General features: G+C 50.7%; 1 protein-coding gene across 1 annotated transcript; it reads left to right on the top strand.

Moving 5' to 3' along the window:
• The first annotated feature begins 15,640 nt into the window (after window positions 1-15,640).
• On the top strand, window positions 15,641-19,429 carry KCNS2 (potassium voltage-gated channel modifier subfamily S member 2). Its single transcript, XM_024572483.2, has 2 exons — window positions 15,641-15,955; window positions 16,594-19,429. The coding sequence occupies exon 2, from the start codon at window positions 16,637-16,639 to the stop codon at window positions 18,068-18,070; it is 1,434 nt and encodes a 477-aa protein (XP_024428251.1). The 5' UTR covers window positions 15,641-15,955; window positions 16,594-16,636; the 3' UTR covers window positions 18,071-19,429.
• The last annotated feature ends 8,316 nt before the right edge of the window (window positions 19,430-27,745 follow it).

Here is a 27,745-nt window from a genome sequence, read left to right as displayed (position 1 = left end):
CCAAGAGGCAACAGTAGGCAAATGGGCAGGAAGGACAGTAAGTCCACAAGGATGCACTATCAAGCCAGTGGGCAAAATTGAAGACTGGCAACTCTGGGAGACAGTGTAGAGGTGACCTGGAATTATCCACCCACCTCCCCCAGCCCCAGGGGCCAGGGAACTGGGATATTGATCCGCCAAAGCATCAGTCATTGTTTGGGTAAGGGCTGCCCCGGGGAAGGGGGAGGGATAATCGTGTGTCCCTCTGGCTGCCCCAAGCACAGGCAGGGCTGGCTTCTGCAGCCAGAGGGGACCTTCAGCAGTCACAGTGTAGACCAAGAAGGAAGGAGAAGTTTGCTAGCAATGCCCCTCCCTCTTGCCTTCTTCCTGGCCGATACACAGACACATTCCTGGAGGCACAGCAGCCCACTGAGGAAAAGATTGAGAGACAATCACACAGAAACCAGACCTGGTGTCCTTGAGCCACAGACTGGGGTCTCCAGACGGCTGCCTCCAGGCTATTTGTTAAAATGGCTCCTGCTGAGTCTTCTGTTACTTGATGGAGAATGCAGCTCCTCACTGGAACCAGGTGGAGGCCTTTGATTCTTCCCTGAGGAGGCTGCTGATGGGTAAATAAGACATGGCTTATCCAGTTATCCAGTGAATAGAAACATCTATCCTGGGTAGCTTAAGCCCAGAATTAAGCCTGGAACTCCCCTTCTGTGAAAGAAGAGGGTTGGACCAGGTGACAGCTAAGGCTGGTTCCAGCCCTGGAGTCCAGCATGGAAGAGGAGGTCAAAGTGGTAACATCCTCTGAGCCCCAGCTGCTCCCAAACTCCTAAGGAGGTGTGAGGCCCAAACAGAGACTATCTTAGGTTATCGTTACATCTTTCCCTAAACTTTCGGGCAAAAGGACCAGTGGACAGGAAGGGAGTAAGGACGCACCCAGCAGAGGTTTCTGGGCTGACGGAGGCCAAAGGCATTGGTCAGAAGGCGGGTGTAAGGCCCGACGGGCAGTGATCTGAAGAGTGGGTTGCCATGAATGTATGTGTGGTGTGTATGGGGGGTGCTATTTATGGAGCTGATTTTAGAGACTGGAAGAGTAGCAGATGAGGGAGGCTGTGCTCCCCTGAGCCTGCTGTAGACTTGAAATTCAGAGAGGAGCCCTTCTGCTAGTGCCTGCGTACGCGCGTGCGTGTCACGTGTACATGTGTGTGGGCACGTGATATGACTGCTGGCCCCGTAGCCTCTGGGATTTACGCTCTCACACCCCAGCCCCCTCGGGACTCAGGGCCTCTGAACCACACCCGCAAGCACCTGGAGGTGGGAGGAGGCAGGAACAATGAAGCACGCACCTGTGCTGGGTGCCGTGCTGGCCCTGCGCATGTCTCACTCTCACAGCCTGCGAGGTAGACAAGATCAAGCCCACATGACGGAGACTGAGGACAGGGCTTGATGAAGATGGGAACTCGGGACTGGAAGAGCCACCCGCCCTAGTTTCTGTTCCTGCTTCGCCAGCTTACACCCGCAGGGCCAGAGACAAGTCACCTCACCTCTCAGAGCCACATCCTAACACCTGGGAAACAGGGCAGTTTGTACTTGGAGGCACCCCTCTGTCAGTCCTCCCTGTTAGAGGGAGGATGGAATTAAATACGATTTGTGATTTTTTAAAAAAATTGTCGAGTACCATGACAATTAAAGGATTATAATTATTTTCCACAACAACAATAATAAACTGAATCTGATTCTGGCATAAAAATGCAAATAGCTGAAATTCAGTGATGTAGAACAAATCAATTTGGGGAAAATTATACTCCATCTGCATTTCACAAAGCTAGTGGAACTGCACACGGCCAGAGCCGTGAGGAGGACCAGAGGAAGAGAAAGGCTCATTAATTCAGTGTCTGTCCAATGCCTGTTGACTCAAAGGCACAACGATTTATTCATGAATAACTCTGCTGGGCTTAGGAAAGGCTCAATGATTAAAATATATTCTTAGAGCCTTTAAGAGAGTTTAAGCAATCATGTGTATTCGAAATAGGTCTCACTGTCACAACCTCCCTAAAACGCTGGATCACAAAACGAGCCAAAGCCAGAGGCGGGTGGGTGGGCAGGCGGAAGGGTGGGCAGTGCCCCTGCTGCTTTATCAAGTCAACTGTGGGCCCCCAGTCGGCTGAGACAATAGGCTGGGTTGGAAAGCACACACAACCAGAGTGTAGGGATCTAATCAAATGGAGCCTTCCGTCAAGTTCATCTAATACTGCTCTGGCGGTTTTTCTGGGTAATCCTGAATTCTTATTGTTTATCCTATGATCCAACTGTGCCTCCCACCATATGACACAATTTGCATTTAGAAGAAAATGTCCCCTTTTGCTCTGTGGTCTTCTCTTGTTTCTGTGATGCAGCTTGCCTTCTTTAAGCAAGACCTAGAGTTCCATGACCTAGAGTTCCTCCACCTGCCCCTATTTTCTCACTCAGGGCCTCTTACCCCTAAGTTGACTACTGAGCCCTATGCTCCCAGCCACTCAGACGAAGCTTTGTGGGAATCACAGCTGATGGTGCCTGCTGGAGAATACTGACTATTCTGGGTGAGGAGGAAGGGCTATCTCTTGGGACATCTAAAGTTACCAACCCCTGAGATGCAGGAGCAGCGCTGGGATGCATACTGAGTGAGGAGAACGGTATCTCTCACATGTTGGACGAGAACCCTAAACCGCCTCTGCTTGAACCCAGGCTGTCCTCAACTTCCTCAAGTAGATGGCCCCACTGGCGTTTTCTGTCCGAAGGGGGAGCTCATCAGAAACTGACCCTCTGTCATCCCCTCCATCCTGCAGGCTCCACCTCTCTTCCTTCTCAAGGCAACTCTGCTGCAACTCCCCCCACCCCCAGCCAGCAAAGGCCCTGTGCATGTCTCTCCACGTAAACAGGTGCATGGGGGTTGACAGAGGGATGATCAGTTCGACTTATACCATCCCTCCAAATTGCATTTTGGACTCAGCTACAACATCCTGCAATGTGAATTTTCTAATTCCAGATTTTTCTTTTGTCCTATTGTAATTCATGTGTCAAACCATGTGTTTCAATTTTAAGACTTGAAAAATATGGTCAGCATGGTTCTGAGGCCTTGTACTGGCCTTAAGTCCCTTCTGACTCATTCACAGCTGTCTCCAAGCTCAGGACAATCTATGCCGTCTCTGCCAAACGCCTTTTAGGCCAGGCTGGGTGATGGAGTAAAAGCCTGTGTCTCTCAAACACCCTCGCTGGTCCCCTCCTCGCCCTAAGAATGCCACATGGCCAGGAGGAAAGAACTGACCCAAGTCAGATTTTACTTAAGATATAAGGAAGTCGAATCAGTTTTATTTTCTCTGAACTTGTGTTTCCTCAATTTTTCCACATTATTTCTAATTTGGACTGGTAGAGAAGGGGAAAAAATAAAAACCATTGATCTGGAGATAATGGAATATCTTGGTGGTTATTGCATTAAGAAACAGCCAGCTAAAATGGGTTTGGAAGATCTTAGAAGGCGATCGCTGACTCAACCCTGTGCGCGTCAAGGCCGGGGGAGTCCACAGGCCAGGGAACTGCTAAACTGCTCAGGGGTCAGCCTCCCTCCCTTGGGCAAACACACTTGGAGACACGTGAGTGCTGTACCCTCACGTCCACGCCTGGAAATAAGGGGACAGAGAGATGAGAATTACCTTTTGAATTGGGGATCCCCAGGCATCCCTCACGTGTGAACCTTACCTACAATGTGGCCCCAGAGCCCTTTAGCTGTGTCTTCATCAAAGTTATATTTTCATAAGCACATGAGCCTCAATGCATACTAATTGGACACGTGAATAAATGAAGAAAAGAGACCTGGAATAGAACATATTTTGGCTGTCTCATGCTTTTGGGGGGAGAACTAGGTATACATGTATGAACAGGTGGATATGTGGATAAATATATATATGCACAACCACTCACTCACTGAGAGACGTGGTTGATGGGAGCCATGCCGCTTACACTTCTCTCTCTCTTTCCCGTCGATCTGTAATTTAATTAGCAGTATAAAATGTGTCTCCATATGATGCCACTCGTACTCTTTTCTACCACCCCTCTTGCACCTTTACCTTCTCCACAGATATGCACAAACTCACACCTACTGAAACAAAACTGATCACAAATGGTTCAGCTTCTATGAGGAAGAAGAAAGTTGGGGAGCAAAGTCTAAGTGCTTCTCCGCTTCATAATTTGCACTCAGATCAGTACAAGCTTTGCTACGTATCAAGGTCCTCAGACTGGGAACATAGTTTCAACGGCATAGTCTCCACAATGACATTTCATTGCCATGATGAATTACACACTAACCAAGTATTCACTACTCTCCCCCAGAAGTTTGGCCGGTTGGTTTTAGTATTTAGGTGAGGCTTATTTTCAAACGGCCATATCCATTTTTTACGTGCCTTTTCAGTGTGACTCACGTAAATCTGAGTGTCCTCATGGCACTTTCAGCGCTTTCACAGTCAAAGGAAGTTCATGTTCAACTCTTAAATCCTTGAAGGATAATGGAGATTTGAGGATGGGTTTCCAGGTAGAGGTGGCAGAAAGATTTTGTATTGTTCTAACTGCTTGTCCCACGAGAAGACACCAACCTATATTCCACAACCTTTGAATGCAGTGTAATAACATCCTTCATCTCATTATAACTTTTCCAGAACCAACAAATAAATTGCATAACTCCCTTCCAGAAGTATACAGTGTGGTCACGGTCTAATACTGACTTGTAGACACCACGTGCCCTCATTCAATGCAGATTCTCCTTCCTTCTCCTATGCAGTTTGGAGACCTGGGGATTTAAGGTGGTGGGCATGCCTCCTCTCCAGCCTGCCCCCCCCCACTTATTGCATTATTGATATCTGAGCCCACCCACCCGGCCTCTCCACCAGAGTTTCTGCCCCTGGGCGGTCTCCGCCGACCACATTTCCTTGCAGTAACAAGCTCAAATGTTGTTTCTTGCCACAAATAAAACACATATGTCACTTACTCCAACATTCAGAGCAGCCCGAGGGTGACACCGTCTCCCTCATGCTGGGGTCTGAGAAGTGCCTTTTATGTAACCAGCAGTCCCCCCTCTGGGAGTAAAGTCAGTGGTACTGCCTTCAGCCAAAGTCCTGGGTTGAATCTGGAGTGTCTCCTGCCTGCGATTAAGGAAGCTGCTGTCTGATCCATCTTGCTTCTCAGACTGAGCTGCCCTGGCCCCCACGCAGCCCTGACTGCCCCACTCTGAACCCCATTATTTCATCCTGCTCCCAATAGCTGCCGTCTTACCCACGTTTATTCCTCAGGCTCAATTATCCAAACCAACGGAGGGAATTCAGGAAGTCCCTCCAAGTTTAAGATCAGAGCTCAAATTGCTCAGCCACTCTTTCTTGAAAGTTGCTGATCTTTCTCCCACAAGGATTGATCCAAGTGCTTCTCATTATCCAAGCCAGCTTCTACGGCTCCCTCGGGGGCGCCTTGCTATAGCAGCTCCTCCTGCTGCAGCAGAGGGAAACATTCGTGCCGGTGGTAGGTTCCTAATGATGAACTCAGAACGTAAAATCCAAGCTTCCCTCCACTCCACCCTCTGCTCCCATTAGGGCAGTGAAGTGGTTGGCCACTAAACCAAACGCCTGGTGGCTTGAGAGTTGCAAATAATCTCTGCCATTCACTAGTTATCTAAAAATGCATTTTCTACCTTCAGCACTTACCATCCCTGAAACCTTCCGAGAACCACTCACACAACTCAGAGTCCTTTTTCTTGGTTCCTTGCATGGAACTTCCTGTGAATTTCATATGTTTCCACAAGTAATCAGCTTGCATAAACAGTTCAAAGCCGACTGCTCTGCAAGCCCCACAGTAGCAGAGCCATGCTCCAGGAGAGCGGGTCCCTGCCAGAGCAAGGCAACAACTGTGAAGTAGTCCGAGTGTGCTTCCTCACTCCTTGCATAGGAGTCTCTCATGTCTTGAAACAGAGGTGGGTGTCTGTGAGGACTGGATTAAACGCTAGTGTCCAATTTGTAATCTCAATGGAGAGTCCTTGTAGGCATCCTCCATTTAACCAATTCGCAGGGCCCTGCATTCATTTAATTTCCATGGTACAACCTGTTCCTCTCCAACAGTATAATGTTAACGTCAGAATAGGTTCCACTATTCCTCTGCCTCCCTGTACTACAGTACTTGTACCTGCTTTCACCTGCACTCGTTTCTACTATAATTCCAGCCAGTCGGCAATCCCAGAAGGTCTATCTGTGGCTGAGGCCTATGATTATTATTTAATCTAAAAAGCAGAAAACTGTGCCTTAGGCAAAATCCCTCTCACACCTTCAAAATACAACCTGCACAAAGTTGGGTCCACTTATGGCTTTATCTACTTGGGGTTACATTCTCAAAGAATGCTCAAGTCCAAGTTTGAAAGAATGGAGACCTTTCGTGACTGGCTAGGTCTTCACCAAACCTGATTCCTTTTTCTCCTGGCTACACAGCTAAATAACATTTCCCAGGCTCCCTTGCAATTAGAAGTGGTCATATGGTGGGGTTCTGACCAATGAAATACCAGTGGATGTGATGTGCACCAGTCTAGGCATTGGCTATAAAAACACCCACATCCATGTCCACCCTCTCCCGTTCTCCTGGCTGGGCACGGATGTGCTCTGCAGCATTGGAAGGATGTGCTGACGATGGGAAGGAGCCCAGGTCTCTGAATCACCACTTGTAGAGGGACTGCCCACCAATTTAGAAGAAATATTTTGCACTTTATGTGAATAAGAAGTAAGCTTCTATCATATACATTTATTTATTATACCTGTTGGCATTACGGTAACTGAGGCATCTTGGTGGGGCAGCCCACCACACAGGAAAACTTCTTAAAATTCTTCTTCAGACATCTTCTTGCCTTCTTCTTCCCAACCGCTCCATCAGTGCACCCTTGTAGAGTCAGTGTTGTCCACTCAGGACCTGCTCACACCCACAATTCTCTGAGACACGAATCCACCTCCAACTCCAACAACTTTTATTTTGAGGGGCATTTGGGCAAATTTAAAAGCCTTCCTGATGACACATACACTTCACCTAACAAGTTAAATATGTTCTCCAACAATCTTGTTTAGTCCTGGCAAAAGAAAACTTCACCCCATTCCAGACCAAACAGGACAAATGATTTTTGAAATTCCAAAGTAATCTAATATGAAATAATTAAAACAATGTGGTCTTATTGTACAACAGTCATTAGAAAAGCATTATTTGTTGTATTAAATAAGATAGGAGAGACTGTGCTGTAGGAGACAACCAACTCCCCTCCAACCTCAGTGATAAAACCCAACCAAAATGTATCTCTCAACCACACGGAATCTGCTTCACATCCAGGAGTCTCAAGCAGCTGTGCTCCACAGGGTAGCTCAGGGATCCAGGCTGCTTTGCTCCTGTGGCAGCAGCATCTCCGTATGTGTTCCCACAGCAGCGGCAGAGAACACTGCAGAGTCTTACACTGGCAGTTAAGTGCCTTGACCCACATAGGACACTTTACCTCCTGACGCAGCTCATGGGCCCACACAAGTCACACGGTTCCTCCAAACCTGGAAAAAGTTGTGAAGTGTCAGCCTTCCATGTGCCCAAGGAGAGGAGAACTGACATGGGTAAGGGGTATGTACTAGAAGACTACTTTGAAACTTCTGATTATGGTTTCTTAATATTTAATTCTCATCTGAGGATATGTTTGTTGATTTTAGAAAAAGAGGAAGGAGGAGAGAGAGAGGGAGAGGGAGAGAGATGTGAGAGAGAAACATCAGTCAGTTGCCTCCCGTAAATGCCCAGATTGGGGATCAAACCTGCATCCTGGGTGTGTGCCTTGACCAGGAATCAAGCCCACAACCTTTTTGGTGTAGGCGATGATGCTCTAACCAACTGAGCTACCCCTCTGGGGTGATGGTTTCTTAATGTTTGTACTAGGATCTTCCAGTAAGTCCAACTTTTTCTCAAAAACAATCCTGTAATCTCAACTTTTTTGCTAAGTCATTTGGATCTTCCAACTCCAGTTCGTTAGAGGAAACAAGAACTCCAAGAGGACTGTACCTTTTCCCAGGAGACACGCTCGATGGGGCAGGCCTGGGAGGCCAGTGCGTGGCAGGAGGTGGCCAGGGGAGGAGGCGTCCTGTTCCCTGCCTCTCCTCTTCCCAAATCACACAGCTTCCTCCCATGATGAAAATATCCACAGCCTCCATCATTTTAGCAAGATTTAATTAAAACTGCCCTAAATTAAGAAAATCTAGTCATTGTTTGCATTCCTAGATGCCTATATTTAGTTGAGTCACACATAAGCAGAGAAATGAAAAATTAGCTTAATTTTTTGGCTGCAAGGAAGAGTGTGAATTGGTTTTCTTTCACTTGTGGGGAACATCTTGTGTCTTCCCTCAGCTGGGTTTCTCTGATGAGATTGCTTCTTCCCCCCACCCCCCTTCCACCCCCAAAGGCCTCTGAGGACAAGCTGCAGCTTGGCTGTGACCTGAGGAAACCTCTAGATCCCACAGGCAGACCAGCTCATGGTGGGGAGGGTCAGGGAGCTCCTGAAAACAGTGGTGACCGACCTGGGCTTCTGAGCAGCTGAAAGCTTCTGCCAAGGGTAGGAAAGTGTTCTCACATATGGGTCCTTGTCATCTCCAGAGAGGAGCTGAGTGCCGAGGAGGTGTTCAGAAACCTACCCCCGGTCTTAAAAAAAAAGGATCAGGGAAACCTCCAGGATCCCCAGGTGGGAAGGAATGGCTGTAGAGAGGCCATGAATACAACAAGTAAAAGCAAATCTCTAGAGTCTGCCTGACTTCCTTTGAATCCCAGCTCTGTCCCTAGTTAACTATGTAACCTTGAACATGTTGCTCAACCTCTCTGTGCCTGTTTCCTCTCATATAATGGTAATACGTACCCCACAGGGTTATCATGAGGATTAACCTAGTTCATAGTCATGAAATCCTTAGAATAGTGCCTGGCTGATAGTAAATGACTAGTAAATGTTGGCCTTTGCTATTATTCCCAGGGCACCACCTACCTCTGGGAACTCCCACCTGTTCCCTGTGGCAGCTTCCCTGACATTCTACCTCCAGGAGCACCTCTCTGTTCCAACACTGGAGTGCTTTTAACTTTATTTTAAATCCAGGAAGCTCCTCGCCTTGATGGACCAATGCACAAGCAATGTGTGATCTTTGGGATGGGAGCTGCAAGAAGGGTGAGACTCCACAAGCAATCCAGGATCTGAGTCCAGCAGTAAGGCTGTTGTGGGAACAGCCTAGAGTGGAGAATCTCTCAGCAAACCCAGAGCAGACTCAGGCCCTGGAGTAACCATGGAAACAGGAGCCCAGAGAGGCATCCAGGGTGTGGGATGGGGAAGTGGGTGGATGGATGGATCGATGGGAGATGGATGGGTAATTGGGTGGGTGGGTGTCACTTTCACAGAAGAGTGAGGGCCTGGGGGCAGCTTCTGTGAGCACCTCTGACCTGGGGGAGGCTTGGAGAACTAGGGCTGTGTCTGAGGGTAGACAGTCAGGCGTGTTAAAGAACAAGCAGGCCAGGTCCGAAAGGGGATCTTTCCCTGAGAGATTTCTGCTAGGCTGGAAGAAGGAGAGCTCCAAGGAGGGGGATGTGGGAGTGCGTTTTCAGCTTCTGTAGAGTCCAAGTCTCATTTCTGGCTGCAGAGTCTGACACCATTCTTTAGATGTGAGGTATGGATAAGTTCAAGACTGGAAATTTTGTTCCAAGAAAAGGGAAGCATGTCCTGTCTGAGACTGAGAGACCATTCCTTGGGGCCAGCTCAGAACTCCCAGAGACACAGGGTACCCTGGGCCTGCGTCCTAGAGTGATGTCCTTCAGCTGGGGAAGCTTCAGTCACCTCGTGGTAAGCAGTGCAGAGGCACTGCTCTGTGTTCCCTCTCCACCTCGGGGGAAATGGACACAAGGTGTCCACCAGCTTCTGCTCGCCCCACAGCCAAAAAGATTGCTGTTGCCCCAATGTCTCTTCCTCCTGCATCTCCCCCACTGCTCTCAGTTATATCGGGCCATAGGGTTGTGTTTTGGCCAAAGGAACATGGACAGAAGTGAAGCCTGCCACTTTCAGACGTGGCCGTGAAAACTTCTCACGGACAGCATGGATTTCAAGGCCTTCGAAGCTGGCAGAGCTCTAGATGGAAGGAGCCTGGCTTCTGGAATCACCACGTGGAAGGCCGCTCCCAAACAGCCCATTAGACTGGAACATAGGCGAGAAATGATCCTTTTATTATGTTAAGCCACTGGGATTGGAGGATTTTACAACAATTAGCAAACACTAATTAATCCTGCACCTAGTTGAGATCATTAAGAGGGGCAGAGTTTGGAACCAGGGAGCCATGTTTGAGTCTTAAACACCCCACTTACTGGGCATCAGTAAAATGAGGTTAATAACAGCACCCAAGAGTGGGCAGGAGGCAAGCAGAGAGCTTAGCGCTGGGCTGACCACATCATCAGCACTCAGTAATTGGGACCAGCCGTGATTAACGTTTGAAGGACTTGCTGTGTACTGGGCCTTGCAATTTAATTCTCACAACAACCTCACAAGTTAGGGACTGTCATGGGTTTTACATAAAAGGGCCAGGAGGCATGAAGAGAATCGATGTTGTCTCCAAGGATGCCTGGTTGGAAGGGCTGGACAGCAACCCAGGCAGCCTAGCTCCAGGGCATACGCCTCACTCAGCCAAGGGCTGCCTGCTATTCCTACCTTCCTTGTCATCACTCTAAGCTTCATCTTCCCCTCTCTTCATCTTCACGCCACCTGCTGTGGGGAATCGTTTTGGAGACACCTCTACTCCCCGAACATAGGTGAGGGCCCTACGCTGAAATGCTGTGATCTGGTGTCACCCCAGGGCACGTAGAGCAGGGCCAGGCGGAGGGGCTGGGGGCCTCAGTCCAGTTGTCAGTCACACAGGAAGGACAGCAGAAATCAGTGGCTTTTCAGGAGGCCTGGGATGGAGGGGAAAGATAGCTAGGCCCTAGAAGCAGGTGAGAGTGAGACGGAGATGTCCTATTGTTAATTTCCCTTGGGGTGACCTTAAGTCCAAAGTAATCAAGTTTATCTTAGTTACCCCAGCCCTGTCCTGGGATGTTCTGGGGAATTCAGCGAAGGGTCCCAATGGGGACCTGCCATACCCTGGGGGCTTTAGGGAAAGCCTCCCAAGGAAAAGGGACTCAAAACAAGAGGTGCAAGAGGCAGGACCTCAACACCCCAGTCCCTCAGGAGCAAGCCTGTGTGCGCCAGCATGCATCAGGCATCTGGCCCCCTTTTTATTAAAGGACTCAGAAAGGAGACCTTCAGAAACAACCTTCTCTCCCTTGCCAACCAACTTGCAGGAGCACCTAGGGGTGGAGGGCTACAGGGGGAGAGGAGGGTGGCCCTGGGGATAAGTTCAAATGGCTTCAGCAAGGACTCACAGGTGATAGATCCAGTCTGGCGTCCAGAGAGAATACACAAGCTGCATAATATTTGCTGTTGCCTCTTGTGATAACACTTAATAAGGGACTGCATTCATAATGCAGCAAAACTTCCAAAAACCCAGTGCTCCCCAACTTTACTCTCATCTCCCCCACCAGTGTGTTCTTCCCCTCTCCCGTGCCTCCTCCCTAAAGCTTAGACCCCACTTCCTTAGCTCAGGGTCTCCCCTGTCTGTGTCCCTCTCCTCTCTGGCCTGCCCCCAACTCCCACAGGGTCTCCCTGCCTTTTCACTGTAAACCCACCCAGATGGGCCTGCCAGCAGCATTGTTCCTGGCCCCCATTCCCGCCAGCAGCATAATGCAGGCCCGGGAATGGGTCCTGTTCCAAGGAGGGGAAGAAACTGCAACTATTCCCAATCACACGTTGCTTCCAAGGTAAGTGATTCTGAGAGGCACAGGCTCAGGGAGAGGCACAGAGCTGCAGGGTTCAGGACTGGGGAGAGGCAGTGACAAACGCACGGCTTTTATGGTTCCCTGGCTCCTGGCAGGCACTGCCCAAGAATTGGAGGGGGTGGGTGTTCCCTGAGCTAAGACACAGCCCGGCCCTGCTGACCACCGGGCTGCACTCGGGCACACAGCTCTGTGTCCACTCCCCCAGAGACAAGGCTGCTCAGACTCTTAACCTCGACATCCTATTGCCATAACTTCGGGGGTTTTCAGAAGACACTGATTCCCGGAGCCCTGCACGAGGGATTCTGATTTAATTGGTTTGGGGCAAGGCCCAAGGCATTCAGGGGCACTAGGTATTTTAAAAGCTTCCCAAGTGACTCAAATGTGCAGCCAGGGATGAAATCCATTAGGCTAATCAATTGCTCTAGGGAACACCCCAGAGCCTGGGGCCTCCAAGCCACAGCCCCGGGGCACAGCTTCCCTCCCCCTCCTTCATCTACCAGGAGGGTGAAGAGGCGGGCCAAGGCTGTGGCTGGCACAGAATAACGCAGGATAAGAGTAGGAGCCTCATTCACTCATCATCGAATCGCATATTCAGTAACTGATACAAGTGCTGTGGGAGAAATGATGGGAACTAACGGAGGGACCAGGTTATTGGGCAGCCAGGCCTTCCTGAGGAGGTGACATTTGAATCGAGACCTGAGTAACAAGGAGAAGCCTACAGTGTGAAGCCGCCATGACAAGCAGAGAGAGCGGCAGTGGCAAGGGCCCTGAGAGGGAGCAGAGGGGCACTAGGCTGGAGCAGAAGTGGGCGGGGGCGCATATGGAGGGTCCCAGAGCCTTGGTGGGGAGTGGTTTTCCTTCGTAGTTCCACAGGAGCCCCCGGAAGGTTGTCGGGGTGAATGACACGAGCTGGCTTGTGTTTTGAAGAGCCACTCTGGCTGTGACGGGAAGATGGCCACAGGCGAACAGTCCAGTCCAGCAGGACAGTGGGCACCCCCATGCCCCCACTCCAGGGAGAGGATGGGTGCTCAGCTCTTCCAGTGGGGAATGTAGGTCAGGCTCCCTTAGCCAGGCCGCCAGTGCAGCCCCCTTGCCTGGCAGAGAAAAAAGCCATCTCTGAGATGTGTGGGCTCCACGGAGAGATCAGTGTCGGCAGGGAAGGCAGAGATAATAGTGTTCCAGGGGCCAGAATGTGGGCCACTGCCTGGGGTCTCTGTGTCCCCCTTCCCGGGGTGCCTCTCCCCCTGGCAGGCCAGCCCAGGGGCAGGCCTTGATGTGTGCCTGGAGCTGGCAGCTGTATTTTAAGATCAGGGCTCAGACCTCTAAATAAACCACAAACACAGCCAGTTTCCCCGGCACGGGAGGAAAGAGAGACGGCTCCATTTCTCGTCAGCACACTGACTGGGAAACAAACAAGTGCCTCTGCCTGTCACATACACTTAACCCTCTGCAAAGGCATCTGTCAGACCTGCAGAGCTCCTGTCTCGCCCTTCCAAGAAATAACTGATGAGCCCTGAACTAGGGCTTCTTGTGGCCTCCAAGTTCACCACCCTGTTCAAGGAAAGGTGGGCATGGGGCCTTGTTCTTGACCCCAGGAAAAGCAAACGAGCGGCGGGTAGGCACACTGGGCCCTGAGTGGCTGGGGGCATGTTGGCACAGCTGTCAAGTATGGAAGGGGTGAAGGAGGGTGAGTGGAAAGGAGGGAGGTAGAGGGGCACTGGCAATAGGAGGGGGCAGAGCTGAGAGGGGTGCATAGTGACCCCTATTAGAAGGGTGAGAGCCCAGGGCCCTGGTGGTCTGCAGATGGGATGTGGGCTGTGAGGGTGAGAAAAACAAAGAGACACAGAAGGCAGAGAGGGCTCTCTTTCCAGGGGTGAAATCTCCTGCAACCACAAAGGAAGAAGGAATGAGCAAGAACAAAACCAGATAGGAACAGAAGGAAGCAGGCAGATTAAACGAAGCAGGGGAAGGAAGACAATCCCCAAATCACCAAGATTTTGAGGGGTAGGGACTTTCTAAACGTGGCAGGCAAAGGTGATGTATGCTCTGTGCTGAAGCAGGAGAAGAGTCCGGAGCGAGGCCAAGGGATGGGAGTGGCTGGGAATGGGGGCCGTGCAGCAGAACCCACACAGACACATGGTGGTGGAGCAGAAGGGGGCTGTGAGCTTTGGGTGGCCAGAAGCCAGGCAGTGAGAGGCTGGGTGAAGGGCTAGGGTGAGCCTCAGGGCCGTGATGCCTGCCCCACAGGTGCTACTGCTGAAGGTACTTGCAGCAGGGAGATCTCACAGCCAGCTCCCCCACCCTCCGGCCCTGAGGTGTGGTAGGGGGGCTGCAAAAGAGGGAAAGAGGCAGCAACACAGTAGCTACACATGAATTCATCATCATATCAGTAAAGGCTGGTACACTCTCAGCAGCACTCCCATGGGGATAAAAGAGACTCAGAGGCCTCCAGACCCAGGAAAGACAAACAAAAGGCAGGTACAGGCACTTGGCTCAGCTGGGTATGGGGAAAGCCAGACTTGAAATGATGGATTCAGCAGACCTAGGTAGATTAGATGAGCATACTCCGAACACAGACTGCGGAAGAAATAGAGATAGGAGACAAAGACAACAAATGAGTCTCTCTCTCTCTCTTTCTCTCTCTCCCTCTCTTTTGTTCACACACACACTCTCTCACACACACACCCCTCTCTGAAAGCACCAGGCACAAAAGAAAGGAAACTAGTCTTTGCAAATAAGGACCATGCAAAAGGACTGAGGAACCAAGGGGAGGAGGCTCCCCAGAAACTGTGGGTCCATTTCTGAGCTTGAGCCAACCTTAAAGAACAAGCTTAGGAGGCCAAGAGCCCAGATTGGGACCACAGTCTCTTGGGGAATGGGGATGCAGGTACCGAGGACACCCCATAACGTGTCAGCACGCACACCCACTGAATACTATTCTGTATACAGCACACTGTACACACAGCTCACAGTCCCCCAATGTGTACGCACACTGCACACATCTCCCCATTCCTCCGAGGTCCACTTTTTACCAACGCTGCACACACAGACACTGAAAAGTCCTTCTGTCCTCAGACCACACACACACACACACACACACACACACAGCTCCCCGCACTCCTAGAAAGCCCACACACCACACCGGCCTGTGCACATACAGCGCCCACACAGAGCTCCCAAACAGAACTCCGTGACTCCTTCCCACGCAGGAGGGGCCTGCGCTCTCGCCCCTGGTAAGCTCAGCTGAGCTCGACCTCAAGCTTCCCTGCCCCCTCTTCTACCCTCACGCTGCCTTTCCCTAATGCCCCTCCGCCCCTCAGTTTCAGGAAACTTTTCATCAGGTCCCTAAAGGGGGAAACCCAGAGTTCTTCCAATCCTGCCCTCCTCGTCCCCCCCTCCCCCCACTCCGCAAGCCGCCCCTCATTTTCCAGCCGGGCTCCCGCCTGAGACCAAGTGGGGAAAGGTCACAGTAGGCAGTCCCCTGCCTGCACCCTGGGAGGAGGGAGGATGGAAATAACAGCTATCACCAGAAGATGAGTGAGGGCACAGGGAAGGTGTCAGCCCTGAAAGGAGCCGGGGGCGCAAAGGGGTGGCCGTGACGCGCAGGAGGAAAGCAGAGAAGCTGAGGCCGGCGACATCTTCGGAGTATGGGGCGGCGGCCGCGCCTGGGAATGGGAGCGCGGAGCTGTCCGTTCAGCACCACTGTGAGGGGCGCGGGCTCCGCTCCCTCTCCGGCTCCCGCGGGCGCCCGCGGTTCGGGCTCTTGTCTCTCTTGGGGGCTGAGGGGTGTGCAGATCGAGAGAGGTGGCCCTGCGAGGGTCGGTGCCAGCAGCCACCTGTGAGCCTCCTGCAGGGGGCGGCGGCACCTCCCGCCGGAGACAGTAGGAGACGCTCGGCGGACCCCGCCCGCCGGCCCGCCGGGCGCATACACAGGCGCACACACACTCGCATCCGCGCGCACACGTACAGCCAGCCCGCAGCGGCGGCCGCAGCGATGCTCGTCAGCAGGTCGGGGAAGTTTTCCGCCCGCCCTGGCCACGGGCCCCAGTGCTCTCAGGTAAGCGCTTCCAGAACGCTCAGGGCGAGCCCTAGCAGCTCTGCCGGGGAAGGCGCGGCGCACGCGGCTCCATGGCACGGCGCCTGGTGAGCAGGAAGGCCCGGGGCGGGGGACGAGGGGGCTTCAGTCGTGGGAGCTGGATACGGGGGATGCCAGCCCGGCCCCCTTACCCCAGCCCGCGTTTACAGACTCGTACGGTGAATTTCCCCGCCTCCCTCCCGAAGCTAAGCGCCCCCATCTCGGCCCAGTACTGCCCGTGCGCATCCCAGCTCCCAGCTCCGGTCCCGCCTGTCTGCGGCGAGCGGGCGGGGGCGTCTCCTCCGCCAGCCCACGGGCAAGGTCAGTTCGCAGCCCCCATCTCTCGCAGAGCTGGGGGGTCGCAAGCATAAAGCGACAGACAAGACCCCCTGGATGGGGTGGAGGCACGGCCGTGCTAGTGGAAACCTGTCCCCTGCCCAAGCCTTTCCTTGGGAGGGGGCCAAACCCCACAGAACCATTCCTCTCATCTCAGTGCCCTTCAGCACCCAGAAACCGGCCTGGAGAGGACTGGGCCCGCCAGAGATGGGTAGGGGGAAAGAGAGGGTCGCCGGGACCCTAAACACCCCGCGCTCACTGTGTGCGGTTCCCTCCGCTTCCAGGTGTAGCGCCCCCGCGCGGCGCGGGCGGCTGGGCGTGTCCAGCATGACCCGCCGGAGCCTGTGGGACGTGTCCGAGGCCAACGTCGAGGATGGAGATATCCGCATCAACGTGGGAGGCTTCAAGAGGCGGCTGCGCTCTCACACTCTGCTGCGCTTCCCTGAGACTCGCCTGGGCCGCCTGCTGCTGTGCCACTCGCGCGAGGCCATTCTGGAGCTCTGTGACGACTACGACGATGTCCAGCGGGAGTTTTACTTTGACCGCAACCCCGAGCTCTTCCCCTACGTGCTGCATTTCTACCACACAGGCAAGCTTCACGTCATGGCGGAGCTGTGCGTCTTCTCCTTCAGCCAGGAGATCGAGTACTGGGGCATCAACGAGTTCTTCATCGACTCGTGCTGCAGCTACAGCTACCACGGCCGCAAAGTGGAGCCCGAGCAGGAGAAGTGGGACGAGCAGAGCGACCAGGAGAGCACCACGTCCTCCTTTGACGAAATCCTGGCCTTCTACAACGACGCCTCCAAGTTCGATGGGCAGCCCTTGGGCAACTTCCGCAGGCAGCTGTGGCTGGCGCTGGACAACCCCGGCTACTCCGTTCTGAGCCGGGTCTTCAGCGTCCTGTCCATCCTGGTGGTGCTGGGGTCCATCATCACCATGTGCCTCAACAGTCTGCCAGACTTCCAAATCCCTGACAGCCAGGGCAACCCTGGTGAGGACCCCAGGTTCGAAATTGTGGAGCACTTCGGCATTGCCTGGTTCACTTTCGAGCTGGTGGCCAGGTTTGCTGTGGCCCCGGACTTCCTCAAGTTTTTCAAGAATGCCCTAAACCTTATTGACCTCATGTCCATCGTCCCCTTTTATATCACTCTGGTGGTGAACCTGGTTGTGGAGAGCACACCTACATTGGCCAACTTGGGCAGAGTGGCCCAGGTCCTGAGGCTGATGCGGATTTTCCGCATCTTAAAGCTGGCCAGACACTCCACTGGCCTCCGCTCCCTGGGGGCCACCCTAAAATACAGCTACAAAGAAGTAGGGCTGCTTTTGCTCTACCTCTCCGTGGGGATTTCCATCTTCTCGGTAGTGGCCTACACCATCGAAAAGGAGGAGAACGAGGGCCTGGCCACCATCCCCGCCTGCTGGTGGTGGGCCACGGTCAGCATGACCACTGTGGGGTATGGGGATGTGGTCCCAGGAACCACAGCGGGGAAGCTGACTGCCTCTGCCTGCATCCTGGCAGGTATCCTAGTGGTGGTACTGCCCATCACCTTGATCTTCAATAAGTTCTCCCACTTCTATCGGCGCCAAAAGCAACTTGAGAGTGCTATGCGCAGTTGTGACTTTGGAGATGGAATGAAGGAGGTCCCTTCGGTCAATTTAAGGGACTATTATGCCCATAAAGTTAAATCCCTCATGGCAAGCCTGACAAACATGAGCAGGAGCTCACCAAGCGAATTAAGTTTAAATGATTCCCTACAGTAGCAGGGAGGACTTGTCATCCTCCAACACATTGCTGAGCTGCCTCTAGTGCCTCTGGCACAGGCCGGGCACCTTAGGGTTATGGCATAAGGAGTATGGCCAGGCTCAAAGGGGGGAGATGCATGGGATATGCACCCCAGGTTGCTGTTACAGTATTTAGAATTCTTTTTAGAGGGTGGTGTTTCTGACACCATGCCTTTGCGCCTCTCAATGAAATGACACTCATTGGTGTTTGCATCTTGGGCATAAAATGTCCACACTTCTGCTGGATGAGTACCACCGAGAATGCTAATTTTTCTGTTCACTGCGTACTCTACTCTAGTGCTTGTGGCCCAGTACTGTCTGTGAGTTTTTTGTGCTGCTTTTTCTGAGGTTGCCATGTGAGTTCTGTACAAAAAGCCTTTACATGTCTGTCCAGTGGAAACACGTCCATGGGGTCAGCCAGGATATGATGGGATTTTGCTCATGTCACGTGACAACAAAATCTCAGTTTCCTATTCATTGCTTTCATTTGGTTTTAATACCAAAACAAAGAGAATGTGAGGTGAAGCACATGGCCGGTGCAAGTCTATGAGTTGTTTTGTAACCGATCTGGGGCTCTGCGACTTGCATGGGTACCCTGGTCACCTTTAGAACCGTGTGTGCTGATGTTCATCTTGTAAATGTTGCTCTTTAGAGAATGTTACTCAGCTAAACATGTAGTGAGGATAGAAATAGACTCCTAGACAGATGCTTTAGGGAGAGGGGCTTCAGCTAAGCATGGGCCAAACTGTAGGATGCTTAAAGACTTTTCAAGGTCAGGCCTGTCTTTCCTAAGGGGACCGTGGAGACATTTATTTCTGGCTGAGGTTCCTGGTCTAGGTCATTTGACCAAACTTTGCTGTGTCGTAGATATTAGCATGTTTTTGAAATATTTATTTTTTAAAATGTTTAGAAATAAGGTCGTGTCGTCTTTCTCTACTGAAACGAGGTTTACTGTTGCATTGTTTTCCTGAGGCGAACGTTGTCAGGTTGCTAGCAAAGGGCAGTAGCTTAGAAATGGTGTTGCCTGCTCTGCAAGCTTATAAAATGAGAGCTCTTTCATTTCCAAGCAGAATTTACTCAGATAATTTTGCTTCTAGGATAGAGTATGTTATATGCAATGCTGCAATTGCCCCAGAGTTCCTGGTATGACATGGAAAGCTGGAGGTGCGGAAGTGTGTACTCAGAAATATAGAAATGCATGAGGGCTGCACTGCTTACCCAGGAAGGAAATACTACAGTTCGTTTATATATATATATTTCTTGTTTCTGTTTCAATTGCCTTTTGTTGGGGGAGGGTGGGTAGAGGACAGAAAAAAGGGAAAGAGCTGTGAAACAAAACATGGTTATGGGCATAAATAATTGGAAACTTCTTGAAAAGCTTAATGCTATAACTCTTTCCTTCTCCAAAATGCCTTCCCTCTTCTTCTTCAGTTGCCTAGCACGTAACATTGTGAAGGGGAACCTGGGCCCCTTTGTAAGTTGGTTCTCCATGATCTTCTAGGTAACCAGGTGGTTTTACAGTTGGCTTCCATTATGGTTTCGTCTTTGGAAAAGGCTACAGAATCCAGGGAGCTAAGCATGGAGTTAGGCAGGCTTTTATCCATGGCTTGGGCCTTCCTTAAACAGGTCCATTATGATTCTTAGTTGAAAGTAATACATACCTCATGAGAGTGTGGTGATGATCTTGTCAGAAGGTTTTGTGTACTTGTAGTTGCCATGGCTACTACCGAGCAGTTGATTTGTTGGATGAATGCACTAGTTGCGTATGCTCTTGAGTCTCAAGTTCAAATCCTTTCATCAGGCAGTAGCCCCATGTGGGGTGGGGAGGTGACCATGTCCTAGTGCCTGATAGTCTGCCATCTACGTCTGTTTCTCAGAAGCATTAGGAAAAGGTGAGATGACTTAGGGGCAATGGGCCACTGAAGTAGAAGAGCAGGGTTATTTTTCAGAATTTGCACATGGAGCACTTGGCTTTGGCTGATGTTGCCAGCACTGGAAGCCAGAGAATTTACAAAATCAGCCCTAGTTGCGCTGAAGGCAGGTGATGGTCCGAAGTTGTAAGAACTGTTCGGTTTGCCAAAACTGATGGTATCAGGTCAAGGAGCGTGGTATTCTGGTCCCTGACCATGGAGCGTGTGAAAAGTGGAGACAAGGAAGGAGGCAGAATAACTCAGTCACTCTCATGGGTATTTTTCTAAACAGGCGTGTTTTACCACCAAAAAAGAGATACCCCTAGTGCTTACTCTTTGCAGATGTGAAAGCTGGAATACTTGACTTTTCATTTTGGTAATGACTTGCATTTATCTGGTGCCTTTCATTAGGGGAATCCCAAAGTGCTTTAGAGACTGTCTTTTTAACATCTGTGTACATATATATACTTGTATGAAATTTTACTTTGCTCATCCTGGAACTTCAGTCACTTCTGAGGATGAGAATGTCCTAATAGCAACAAGTTCTCCAAGCGATGGTTTCAGATGAGAGGGAGAGAGAACAACCCAGTGGGCCTGAACATGAGTTAATTCCCACGAAAGATGGAGACTGAACTATGACCCAGGAATCAATACCCTTCCTCTCCCCCAAAGTACCACCAAGGTATGAATTTCACAAGTGCTCACAACTGGGCTTTGATGGATCTTGCTAGATAACATCTTATGTAGCAGTTTCTTCTGGTCCCTAGAGCTCATCAGGGAGGGTCAGGGTAATTTTCTGCTCTGTTTCTGGAGTTAAGAATATATGTATGAAATGACGTCATTGGCCGCCAAGCTGTAAGACTGACCCATAAACCTCCTTCAGGGGCCACAGTCGAAGCTTCACATCGCTTAGTGCCAGCTGATGGCTTGACAGCAGCTTCACTTCCGGGACATTTGGAGGTTGTTCTTCTCAATGCCATTAGGATGAATATATGTGCCAGGCTCTTCTCATAGTATATGTGATGAGCATTTTGAAAGTGCAGCTTCAGAAGTGATACTATGTCTTTATTACATAGATGCACATTCGTGATGGTTCGTGTTTCCTGCCAAACCCCCACACGTCCCGGGTTTGCTACTGAGGAGCGGCATGTTGTAATGCCGGGCTGATTTGTAGCTCCTACGGTAGTAATTGGTGTTTAATATTTGGAGTTGTTATTTCTACTTATCTTAGTCCTCAAATAATTGAACTACCTGCTAATTCTTGCCTCATTTCAAAGAAAATGATTTGTGATCTGTACAGCTGCGTGTTATCTACTGGAAGGCTTAACTGGTGTTTCTTGTATGTTTTAACAGCATGACTTGTTACAGAGTTGTAATTTAAAAATCGAGAACGCTGTATTTGCCATGTCAGTTTTAACACTCATTAACACACTACCGCGCAAGCATTGGCGCGGCCCACTGCACTGTTATGTCTGATGACTGCACTTCAGTCTCCGTGCCTCAGCTCGGAACGAGGAGCAACACTCACACACTCGGGACTCCGCCCCTAAGAGTATGCAGAGTCAGTAGAAAAAACTTACTTACGCTTCCATAAGGAAGGCACTTCAGTGACACGTGGAGTGGCAAACACAGGGCACTCAATGCTGGGGACTGACTTCCTGAGAAAAGCTGGGCTTTGTGAGCATTTGTTGAGAAGGAGGAGCTCTTATTTACTCCTTGCAGGCATAGAGAGCTGGGCCCCCAGTTTTACCAGGACCTAGAGCTACCGACCTGCCTTATAGAAGGAATGGTCATTTACTCTTGGAGCCCATGGAAATAGACACGCCATGAAGGATTTTCCCTTCCACACTGTCTTGCTCAGCACCAGGGATGGGCTTGTCGGTAACAGTCCCACCCCACCTGGGTGCTATTCCCCCTGTTGCTGTAGTACCTTCCTGACAGTGATTTGGGTGCTGGGTAACCTGAGCGTCCTGGCTGGTTTGGCGTGGATATTGCTGGGGGATACATAGAAGCAGCCCCCAGCCCCCACTTAACCTGGTGGTGACTTGGACTCTGAGCCATTCCAAAGGCCACAGTGGACCTGTGGGACGGGCACTGGCAAACTGGGCTCTGCTCCCAGTTTTGCCTTCAATTCCATGAGCTTAGGCACATCACATCACTTGGCCTCTCTGAACCTATTGTCTCCCTCCTGCAAAATGAGAAGTTTGGAGTAGCTCATCCTTAAAGTCCTGTCCAGTTCATATCTCAACGTAAAGGCAGAATTTCTGCACACCCCTCTATATCCTCATGACGGCAGGGAGCAGATCCCGAATCTGAAGTGTACCTTTAAGCAGAGCAAAGGGACTGACTGCTCACAAACAACCTTCTGTTTGCTCTCATTTCTCCTTCAATAGCCAACCACAATAGACAACAATTTCAGGGGCCACGATGCCAGAGAAAGGCTTGGGCTGGTGCCTGTGCCAGGTGGAATAGAGCTTTAAAATAATCAGTGAGTATCTCCTTTGGGCTTTAGGCCATTTACACCTCGTCCAAGTTCCTGTTACTAAAAGTATTTAGAGAGGAAAATCACATTGATCCCATTTGGCTTCAGGACTAACTCTTCACCCATTTATGTATGTTTGTTCCCATAATGAGAACTGGTAGGTCCCCCACCCCTGTCCCCATGAGGTTATCGGGCTCCACCCAGAGCTCCTAAGTGCATAAGGTCAGGTGGTCTCTTCCCATACAGAAGTTAATTCTCACTGAGGAGTAGTGACATCTGCAGAAGGGCATGGCGACTTGTGTTGACCTTGTCCCCAGCCTCATGGCAGCTGAGAGAGGGCAGCCTGGGACCTCTGTGCAGCCCAAGAAGGTACACGAGGTTATCATAGTCACCAAGTGGGGTGGAGCGTGTCTTCTCCCAGCAGGGTACAAATGGATGTTCAGGGATATTTTGGGGCCAAGATGCCCAGCATCTTAAAAGGAAAACAAACACCTTCTCTCAGCGGAAAAACTTAAATACTGCACTCACAAGGTTATTATTTCCTATTATTCTTAGGAAGACTTTTAACTAGCATTTCTATCCAAGGACCTTATCTGGTATTAAATCCAATTGATACTGTAGCTCTGAAAACCTGCAACATTTGCCTCCTTCTGTGACCTCATTTGTCAATATCACCATCCTCCTGGATAAAGTCTCCAAAGTAAGTGACAGTGTCAGCAGGTGACAAGCTGACACTCTCAGAACATAGAAATAAACAAGGCCTCAAGGACCTGGCCAAGGGGAAAGGGATATAGCAAAGGAGGAAGAGGGCGGTTGTGCCTAGGAGCTGCCGTAAGTTCCTACAGAAGTTAAAGGGGATAGGAAGAAGCCGGAACAAGAAGAGAGAGGGGGGAAAAGGGTACAGAAGGAGAGAGTAAATAAAAGGCAGAAAGGAGCTAATACAATACATTTGGGAGAATAAAAGACAGTATGTTTAATGAAGTTATTTTAGGCCTTTTGTTGAATTCATTTTATTTTCAGTCAACATAGCATGCTCTCAGTCCACCAGAGGCCTCCTGGGAGGTAACTACTGCTGGACTCAACCCCCACCCGGCCGCTCTTCCCCCGGGGCGCCCACCCCCTCCCCCAGCAGAGTGTTCACAGTCTGGGAGAACACACATGTGGAAACTATTAAGAGCCTTTTGGATGAAGAGGGCAGTAAGGGCACAAGGAAGGGAAGGGCAAATGCTTCTTCTTGAAGAGGAGACTTCAGGGTTTGACACAGAAGGAGGACCAGGTGTTGGCCAGACAGAGGTGGCATTGGGAGTCAGGAACAGAGAGAGGGGAGGAGGGAAGGGAAAGGGAAGAGATGGCCGCGAGCAGGGACCTGCACAAGCAGAGACACGGAGGCCCAAGCAGGGCAGCATGTGTGAGGCACATGTTAGTCCGTGTGGCTGAAAAGAAGCAGGGCACAGCCCATCCAGAGGAAAGCTATGGAAAGGGCCTGAGATTCGTTCTTTTATTACTGGGGTGGGTGGGTGGGGGCATCCTGACCACATTAATGCTGTTGGAATGTGATTCTGGCAGCAGCTCGGAGGCGTGGGAGGTGCCAGCAGAGGGGATTCTGGGACCAGATCATCCATTGAGCAATGAAGTTAAGACCAAGAGTGAGGTGGTCCAGGAAGGGGACAGAGAAACAAAAGAAAGAGGGGCCCCTGCAGGAGACTGGCTTCTGAGGGGCAGCTGGAGGGATGAGTGGGGTCCTGGCGTTTCTCTGCTGGTCTATTATCCTGTTTCTCAGCTTCCCCCTGAGAAACTCCCAGTGGGAGAGCTCTACTGGCGGCCTCAGCTTTCCTCTTTACCCCTTTCCCCACTTTGTCTGTGTGATCTGCTTCTGTTCCTGCCGCGCTTTCCACCCTCCTCTCCTGAAGCTCACCAGCGCTTTCTTAATTCCTAAAAGCTACATTCAGTGGCCCTTCCTCAAATTCTTTGACCCAACAGATCAGCTTCTAAATTCTGTGTACTTCCTCCTCTCTGATTTTTGGGCACTACACAGGGCTGATTCTCCCACGGGCTCTGCTTCTCCCTCTCAACATCCCCACTGGGTCTTCGTCCTCCCGACCTTCTTCATCATGCATTTCCCCAAAACTTCTGTGCTTAGCAGCCCGCAGCACTCTTTACCCAAGCCACAGCCTCACCCAGTATGCAAATGACTCACAGGTCTCCTTGTCTGACCCCACGTCACTCATGAGCCCCATACGCATCAACATGTCCATTTGGAAGTCACCATGCCTAAAACCAGACTTACCTTCACTTCAGATGTGCTCTTCCTCCAGCCTTCTCCTTCATTTCTGTTAATGGAACCACAGTGCTCTCAGCCACTCAGGTTAAAATTTCCATCATCTTTGAATCCTTTCCACTTATCTGTCCATTTATTCGCCATAGCAATCATGTTTTTAAATGTGAACCCTCCATTTTTATTTTTAAAATCAATTTTCTAAGATTTTATGTATTTGCTTTTAGAGAAAGGGAGAAAGACGGGAAAAGAAACATCAATGTGCGAGAGATACATGGATTATTTGCCTCTTGTACGCCCCCAGCTGGGGACCTGGCCCGCACCCCAGGCATGTGCCCTGACTGGGAATTGAGCCGACGATCTTTTAGTTCGCAGACCAGCGCTCGATCTACTGAGCCACGCCAGCCAGGACAGCAATCATTTCTTGACAGCTGACTAATTGCCAAGAACCACATTAGACGTAAGGGAAATAAATTTAAAGAGTATTGCTCATAGCTCTTAAGCAGTATAGATTTTGCAGCCACTTTATTGTGTATTGAAATCATCTGGGAGATTTTAAAATGTAGATTTCTGGGCTTTCCTCCATTAACACAACCAGACTCTTGGGGGTGGGCCCCAGGAATCTGCACTCTCAAAAGGCTCCCAGGTGACTTTGATACAAGTTAAAGTCCTCTCACTGTGTTCATTCCCACACTCAGTAGGACAGCAGGTTTTATCAATGTGTCCTTCACAGGACCTCACACAATGGGCCCTTTGCATCCAGGCTAAAGGCTCTCATACCACTTCAGTCCTGGTCAGCTCACATTTTGTTAATTACCAACAGGCCCATGCCCAGGTTCCCCTCCTCTGATCCATCCTTTCCTTCAACCCCCCTGCCAGGTTCATCTTTCCCCTTCTGTTACCTCAGACCTACCGGTGGCTTCTGTGGCTACTGCTGGTGCTTATGTTGAACACAATGGCAGCCACAGAGGGTCACAGCTGAGGAAGTGAAAAGTCAGTATGGGCCCATTAAGGCTAAAAAGACAAGGAAAAGGGCTCATTTAGGAAGGGGATGCCTTTCAGTGGGGTAACCAGGGACGGGCCATAGGGGCATAAGAGACTTCTAACAAGGGGTATACAAAGCTGACAACACAAAGGGCCTGAGTGTTGGGTGAGCAGGCTCACCACCTGTCCAGGGATGGCTGATCCTCGGTCCTAGACTAATTGTCTCCCAAAGAGACTCGGGGTCTGTCCAGTACCACGTGGTCTCCGGACATCCAGGGATGTGGTGTGAGGCAGAATATGGCAGAAACAGACTCGGGGGATCTCGGGCAGGCTTTTCCACTCAAAACTCTTTGTTGCATACCTCTGCAGACGTTTAAAGAATTCTGAGTTATTTTCAGACCTGCTATGACGCCCCATCTAACCACCTCCCAGGAGGAGAGCTGGCACGACTCACTTTTGATCTGACAGCTTCGCATTGATTTTTTGTGTGTGTGCGCCAACTTTGCGGGTCCGCCAGGGCTGACTCTACCAGGAGCAGCTGCACTGTAACCCGCTGTGTTCAGGGTCAGTGACTATGAAGGCCACCGTCACGGCGTTCCAGCCTGCATTTCTTTCATTTCTGTGGATCATGAGGGAGAAAAGGAGGGAGACCGCAGGGCACAGAACCAGGGGTGTCTCTGGGCTTTCACGCTGCCTGCTAAAGAGAAGGCAGCTGGCTTTCTCTGTGCGTGTCCCAGATCTGAGATTCGGGGGCTGCTTTTGGAATGACGTGCTGGTGGGCACCGATGGCGCCCCGGAAGTAATTCTGGGCTCTATCTCACAGCGGTGAAGTCTCTTCCCTTCACTCGGCCTGGAACCAGGGAACCAACGATTTAAGATGTTTAAATACATGACTATGTAATTTGTCAATTTTAAAACACGAGACCACTGATTGTCCAGTAGCCTCCCTACTTTCCAAAAATCCCTCTAATGTTAAAAAATAAAAATAAAAATCCCAGTCAGACCAAAATGTCCTCCTGACCTCTGCATTCGCCTGAGCTTCCACCTCCCCAGGGAGATATGTAAACGCATAATCACGCTTTAAACCGCAAGGTGCCCGGAGCCCTGATGCTAAGGGCCTCATTTGCGCTGATACTTCAGGGATGCGCTTGATGCCTGCACACTGGGATGTGCAGATGTCACAGATTCGGGGAGATGGGGGCGCGGCCTCTGCAAACAATGCCAGAAGAGGAAGCAAGAGGCAGATTTCAATGAACCAAGAGGCGGTATTCAGCAGGGTGCAAAGCCCTGCCAGCCAGGCCCTGTGCTGAGTGGAATGGGAACGACTTCTCTGGGTGCCCTTGGCCCCCAGTACCTTCAGGTGTGAGCCATTGGCTGAAAAGCCGCCTTGAATGGCCCCTCACGAGCAGGTGTGAAATGTCACAGAGCGGGGTACACGCGTGTGTCTGTGTATATGTGGGTATATGTGTCTGTGCGTACCTACACAAGTATCTGTGGCTCTGTGTGTCTGTGTGAATCCGTGTGCATCTGTGTGTCTGTTTGCTTGGGTGTTTGTATGCCTGTTTCTGTCTGCCTGTTTGTGTGAGTCTGTGTGTGCGTGTGTGTATAAGGTGGGCCTGTTTGTGTCTGTGAATGTGGTGAGTTCAAAGAGGGTGGTCTTACCCTTAGGACGAATGGGCAGAAACAGCTGCTCCCCAGGGCTCCCACTAGACATTACTCCACAGAGGCTTTCCTGCACTGACCCCAATTTAAATTACTTTTTCTCCCACCAATGACTGTCTCTCTCTTATATCTCACAGAAAGTAATACATTTCCTTCTTAACTCTTATTGTGATTTGTTGTTTTTGTTTATTGGGTGATGTTTGTCTCAATATCCATGCGAACAGGGATATTTATCTCCTGTGCCTAACTCGGTGCCGGGCACAGAGCAAATGCTGACAAATAATAAATGAACCAAGGGCAGAGGGCCCAGGCACAGTATGGGGTTAGGGTCCTCTTCTTGC

This window comes from Desmodus rotundus, chromosome 8 (genome assembly GCF_022682495.2).
Source record: "Desmodus rotundus isolate HL8 chromosome 8, HLdesRot8A.1, whole genome shotgun sequence".
NCBI lineage: Eukaryota > Metazoa > Chordata > Mammalia > Chiroptera > Phyllostomidae > Desmodus > Desmodus rotundus.
The sequence above is the reverse complement of the archived record's forward strand: the minus strand, read 5'-3'. Positions and strand labels throughout refer to the sequence as shown.